Consider the following 6082-nt stretch of genomic DNA (forward strand, 5'->3'; position numbering starts at 1 on the left):
TTTCCCATCCCTAGATGCCACCAAAACTTTTCCTTGCCTTACTTCTTTCCATGCCTTTGCTCCAGCTATCGAACCATGTACCTGACATCCAACCACAAACCCAAGAAAAATCCCCCCCATAACTTCACCATCCCCACGCTGCAGCCTACTTACCCAATTTATTGGGTCTGATCCTCATGGAAAGAGCCCAATCAGGTGCATTTCTGGGCAGGCAATAAAACCAGCTGGGAAGGATTTGGTACTTCCCTGATGAAGGGGGTTGGTTAATGTTGGGATTTGGGGGTGTGGGTTGTGAGCATGTTTCCTCCGTATCTAGGGGAAAAATCGCACTGCTGTGCCGAAGTCACCACCCTGAACGCTGTCAGCCTTCTCCCCTGCACCCCAGCCTTGGCAAGAGCTGGGGGTTTCCTCCAGCCCCCCCCGGGCTTCTCTCTGGGACTCATCTCTCCTCCCTGCGGGGGTGGTATACGGGTTGGTGGGTTTGCACCGAATAGCCGATGTGAAGGAAAAATTACACTCCGACACCCATCCCCATCCCCGCCGGGGGTTGGGGCAAGCCCCTCCCGGCCAACCCCGGGGCCGAGGAGGCGGAGCCGGGACTGGGGCGGGCGGCGATGGCGGCGGGGCGGGCGCGGACGGTGCTGCTGACCGGATCCAACCGCGGCATCGGGCTGGAGCTGGTGAAACAGCTGCTGGGGACACCTCGACCCCCCGCCTGGATCTTTGCAACCTGCCGGGACCCCGAGGGGCCGCGGGCCCAGGTCAGTGCGGTGCGCGGGGGGCAGCTGGGGGAGTGTCGGCAGCACCCTTGGGTGCAGGCAGCTGGGGTGGCGCGCTCGGTTAGCTCCACCATTGAAAATAAACCGTTGCGGTTGCAGGTGAGCTCGGGTTTGCACCGTGCCCTGACCGGTGTGAAAGTCCTCTGAAGGTCTGCGCTGCGCTTGGGCTGAAGAATAAGCCGTGGCACCCTTCAAACCGCGCTGCCAGGCTATTTGAGGCTGGGTTGGCTGTGCCCCAGCCGCCCTTCCTGTGCCAAGCCTTCGCCCATGTGCCGCAGGCATGGTGCGGGCTCTTCCAGAGTTGGCTCAGAGTAGGGTTGGGCTCAGTGGTTGTGGCTGGCTGAGCTGGTGTGAATTGGAGCGATGCTGCTCTGGCCAGTGCTGCGACATGTCTCTGCAAAATCAGGGGGTTCCTTAACTGGTGGCCCGTGGAGCTGTAGGATCCTCCTGCCCCTGCTTTCCACTTCCCTAAAATGGGAGAGACTCACTTCAGCAGATCACAGGAGCAAAGCATCACCATCCTCACAGCTTTCCTTAGGCCTAGCTTTGGTTTTCCTCTCCTGAGTGTAACCCACTGAAATACCAGGGGGGAGACTTTGCTCTCTGATAGATCCTGGCTCCAGCTGATTTGTTTGCTGCATCTTCTCGCAGCTTGGCTGTATGCAGGGATCACACCTTACGAAGATCTTGAGATGCTCTTCATGTGCTCGCTGCCAGCATTATTCTGGCTCAGGAGTGATCCCAGTGCAGTGAGAATCCACCCTGCCGCCAGCCCAGGGGTGCCCAGCTCCTGGGGCTGCTGGTGCCCAAGCTGGCTGAGCCAAAGCTAGCTCAGGTCTCTTTGTTTTTGACCTGTTCTTCCAACCGCAACCTGCCGGGCTTGCACAATGATGAGATCAGAGGACTTTTTGCAGGGATGGACTGGAACCAGTTTCCTCCCAAGATGATCCACATGCATCGCTCTCAACTGGGGGATGCTTCTCTAAGCCTTGTCCAGCTGTGGTAGGGTGAGCGCAGCATCTTCAGGATGTTGCTGCTGAAGTCCGCAAGCACAGGAGACGGAGGGCAGAGTGACCCTCCTTCTGGCTGGTGCCACCCCAGGAGCCACATTGCTCTTCCTGCCCCTCTGCTCCTGGGGCAGATGTTGGGCTGGGTGAGGCTGGACTCACACTGGGATGGTGTGAGGCTGTTGAGGCCAGCAGCTGGGCAAAAGAGGGGAAGAGGAATGTCTGCCAGACATCACAAACCATATAGATGGACTTTTCCATAATTTCCTGTGCTGAGGTGGAATGTGGGAACATGGGGCCTGGTGGGGAAACTGAAGGTGGGCCATTGCCAGTGCCAGTAGCTCTCCTGTTCCATGTTGGTAGGACGGGTCCCCTCACAAGAAGCCACCAATTTGCGTTTCTCCTGTAGGGTTCTCTGCGGGCTTATTTGTAAGCGGTTTTTAGTTCTAAAAACAATCATTTTGGACACATTGAATATGGTGTTTTGGTTTCTGTTGTCTAAGACCTGCTATAGTTGAAGGAGGCTCAGAGCAAAGAGCTGCTAGGAACTGTGCGGTTGAAAGGTTCCTTTTTGGAAAGGGCTTCTGAATCCTCCGCATTTGGTGAAAATAATCAATAAATACATGCACAGTGGTTCATTTTACTTGAGTGCATGAGACATAGTGTCCAGAGCAGAGTGAATCCTGGGACTGGGCTATTTGAATCCACATGGGACTTCCCCAGACATCAAGTTTGATGCTGGTACTCACAGCCATTCCTCCTGTATCTCACTTCCAGCAGCCTCTGGGAGACACTTCTGGCTGTATCCCTGGCCAGTTTGAATCATTTCCTGGGTGAATTGGTCCTTAATAGTTTGCTTTCATCCTTTGCTGTGGCTCTGGCTGGGTTGTACATGTAAACTCTTTGGGAGAGTGGCCGTAGTATCTTGCAGTTGTGGCCGTGTCATGCTCTGAGCATGTGCATGTTGCTTTATGGAGCCTAGAAGAAGCCTGAGAGCTGAGGCAGGTCCTCAGTCCACCCATTCATGAGCACTGAGTAACATCTGGAAGACATCCCTCAGGGTGGACCATCACTGGTGCCACAGGATGATGCTTGGCATCTCCTCTGCCTCACACTGATTCTTTCCATGTCTCTTTTTATAGGAGCTGAGAGATCTGGCATCCAAACACCCAAACCTGGTTCTTGTGAAGCTGGGTAGGTGTGCTGTGCCTCTGAGCTGGTAAATTTGTGGCTACTGGCCACACTTGCCCTGTTTCTCCTTCTCTCCCTCCCTGCCTTCAGGCTCTATGTGGGGATCCAGTTCTTCAGAGCTGCTTTAAGTCCTGCTGCCAAAAGCCCAGCTTCTCCAGATCCATCTCAGCCCCAGTACCCCATTCCCTGGAGCCTTCTTGCTCTGTGGCCACAGGACCGGGAGGTTCTTGAGACCCATCCTGGGTGGCCTCCAGCTCCTCTAGCCACCCAGATGCTCCTCCTTGCTCTGCCCCGCGGCTGAGCTGCCTTGATCCCAAGGCCCAGGCAAGACCCGGACGGCTCCGGGAGGACAGCAGCTCCCATTGAAATGCTGTGCAGTCGGCCCAGAGCCTGGGCAGGAGCTGTAGGACCTTGCAGAGCCAACCCGCAGCAAGTCCCAGCACAGCCCCTGTGGGCACTAACAACCCCCCCAAGACTGCCCTGGGTTCTCCAGAGCTTGCCCAGGCATGGACTTTGTCTGCTGATGGGAGGCTGTGGCTGCTGGTGCCTGACACAGCATGGGAGGCACAGCACTGCTTTGCCACCACGGGGCTGTCCCCAGAGTGGCTTTGCCTGGTGGGCTGCCCCAGGGCAGGGACCTTCAAGCTGCTAGTAGTGGGGCACCCTGTGCATGGCAAAGGAGGCGGTTTTGGGATGAGTTGGCGCTTGTGGGTGCTGGTGTGATCTGAGCTGGTTGCACAGCACCATCTGGTGCCCACGGATGGAAGATCGCACAGGTCGGGATGCAAAGCTGTTCCTCAGCATCTTAAATCTCCCCCTCCTCCCCAGGCCCCCCAGGTGGACCCCATGGCTTTCAAACCCTGTTCTTTTCCACTCCAGACGTTGCAAATCCCTCTATGATTACTGATGCAGCGAAGATTGTGGAGGGGAAGCTGAACGGCATGGGCTTGAACCTGCTAATAAACAACGCTGGCATCTACACCCCGTCATCGTCGCTGGAGACAGTAGACACTGAAGACATGATAAAGACATACAAGACCAATGCGGTGGGGCCAATGCTGATGGCCCAGGTATGGATGAAGCTCTGGGGTTCGAGCTAACCACAGAGCGGGAATTTAGCCCAGTTTGAGGGTAGCCCGGGCTGTCTGTGGTCATGATGGAGATCTCGAAGGGCATTGCCAAATTTCCCGGAGCTGTGGGAGGGAGGGGTCAGTGCTAGAGCTGTGCTCCCAGCCCAAGCCCTCCGTAGCCCTCCTATGTTGTGCTGGGCTAACTGGGAGCAGGCAGAGCCACTGCAGCAAAACACCCAGGCTCTCTTGGCTTCCCTCTGTTCTTCCTCATCCTCCCTGCCATGTCAGGCTGGGTTGCAGTTGCCGTAAGTGGGGCTGGCTCGAGGCACAGACATCCCACAAGGTTGCTTCTCCCCAGGCGTTCCTGCCTCTGTTGAAGAAGGCTGCCCAGGAGAGCATAGAAAAGGGACTGAGTTGCAGCAAGGCAGCCATCATCAACATCTCCACCATCATGGGGTCCATCGAGAAAACTCCTGAGTCCTTCTTCAAGCCTGTCGTCTCCTACCGCTGCAGCAAGGTATGGAGGCTGGGGACCTGCCTGTGCTCTTGAACTTGGTGGGAGTCAAAGCTGCCCCTTGCCAGGCCTGATCTCAGGGAAGCACCTGAGATCATGAGATGGAGGGGCTGATCCGTGCTGATCACAGCCCAGGCTCCCTGGGCATCTCCATGCCCAGCTGCTGCCCACCTAGGGGAGACACGCACTCTCTCTCGAAGACCTGGCATTGCTTTTTCTCCCTCACCATGAGGCAGTGAAGGGAGGGGAGCCTGGTGCATGCTTTCTACTGCCCATGGCTGATACTTCCTTTCTCCCCCAGGCTGCCCTCAACATGCTTACCAAGTGCCAGGCTCTGACCTACAGGGAAGCCGGGATCCTCTGCGTGGCACTTCACCCTGGCTGGGTGAAAACTGACATGGGCAGCCAGGAGGTGAGTGCCAACTGGGTGGGTCAAGGAGGGGACCCAAGCCTGTGAACTTGCACTGGTGCTGGAGGTGCCTCAGATGGCTGGGATGGCTCTTGGGAGATAGATCCCTTCTATCTAAGAATGAGCTGCCTCTTGGGCTGCAAGTTGCCTGCGTCTGTGTTGTAGAACGTGTGGGTGCTGCCTGGGAAGTAGCATCAGCACATATCCAGGGTGAGCAGGAGTCCTGTTCAGGGGGGAAAGGGCTTTGGGCAGAGAATCTGAATCTGACAGAGCAGAGAGGAGAGGAGCAGCACCATCCCCTCCTGTGCCCCCTTCCTCGAAGAGCTGCAGGTCCATAAGGTCTCCACTCATCCTGCAGGACCCCTGTTTTGAGGTGGGGGTGGTCCCTGCAACCCTGGAGTTTTAAGAAGGCTGCACATAGCATCCTGCTTGCAGCAGGGATCTTTTATGTGTCCTATTGGGTTAACCCTGTAGCTGGCTTCCCAGCCCAAACCACCTCCATCCAAGCCATCAGTGAGCGTGCAGATATCCGACCATCCTCCCACGTAACGGGCTCGTCTGCGTGGAAGGAGCCTTGCTGCTGACGAGCACAAGCTGAGTGGGTGCTGGCAGATGGCCAAGAATGACGGTGGTGTCTCGGTCCTGCTCTTCATTTGTGCCCTTTGCAGGCTGACCTGACGGTGGACACGAGTGTGCGGGGGCTGCTGTCTGTACTGCCGATCCTCTCCGAGAAACACAGTGGGGCTCTGCTCAACTGGGAAGGTAAAGCTATTCCTTGGTGACCACTCTCTGTCCCTGCGACGGACCCTACAGTGCCAGGGGACTCTCCCTGGATCACCAGGATGCTCAGCCTGCTTGGGACTCCACCAGGCGTACAGGGCAGCCTCTGTGATCTCTGCCTTCACATTGCTAATAAAGTCGATTAGTACCTGTGCCTTCTCCCAGCTGCAATGCTCCCCATGAGACTGTCTCTGCCCTGGCCTGGAGCTGGCCCCTGCAAAAAAATAACCCAGGAGTCTGTCCCGATGCTCTGTCTGCCTGGGGAGGTGAAGCCTGCGTGGGGACACTGCAGCATGTGTGCTCCTGGTTGGGAAATGGGAGGGCTCCTGTGC

At 56.7% G+C, this 6082-nt stretch overlaps 1 protein-coding gene across 2 annotated transcripts; it reads left to right on the forward strand.

The window, feature by feature from the left end:
• Nucleotides 1–614: 614 nt before the first annotated feature.
• Nucleotides 615–5752, forward strand: LOC104344317 (uncharacterized). Of its 2 annotated transcripts, none has more exons than XM_086469105.1 (6): nucleotides 615–761; nucleotides 2929–2980; nucleotides 3857–4047; nucleotides 4406–4564; nucleotides 4863–4988; nucleotides 5639–5752. In XM_086469105.1, exons 1-6 carry the CDS (start codon nucleotides 615–617, stop codon nucleotides 5750–5752), a joined length of 789 nt encoding a protein of 262 aa, XP_086325231.1. The 2 variants fall into 2 exon arrangements, with proteins under 2 accessions (XP_086325231.1, XP_086325232.1); XM_086469106.1 differs by having other exon boundaries at nucleotides 4863–4973.
• Nucleotides 5753–6082: the final 330 nt, after the last annotated feature.

Source organism: Leptosomus discolor, chromosome 8 (assembly GCF_034619465.1).
Source record: "Leptosomus discolor isolate bLepDis1 chromosome 8, bLepDis1.hap2, whole genome shotgun sequence".
Classification (NCBI taxonomy): Eukaryota; Metazoa; Chordata; class Aves; order Leptosomiformes; family Leptosomidae; genus Leptosomus; species Leptosomus discolor.

What these genes read in the sequence shown, in the direction of transcription:
- LOC104344317 (XM_086469105.1), top strand. Translation starts at nt 615, where the DNA reads ATGGCGGCGGGGCGGGCGCGGACGGTGCTGCTGACCGGATCCAACCGC. An exon ending in CCGAGGGGCCGCGGGCCCAG is followed by an intron (nt 762 to 2,928) that starts GTCAGTGCGGTG and finishes CTCTTTTTATAG; the next exon opens with GAGCTGAGAGATCTGGCATC. An exon ending in TCTCCTACCGCTGCAGCAAG is followed by an intron (nt 4,565 to 4,862) that starts GTATGGAGGCTG and finishes TTTCTCCCCCAG; the next exon opens with GCTGCCCTCAACATGCTTAC.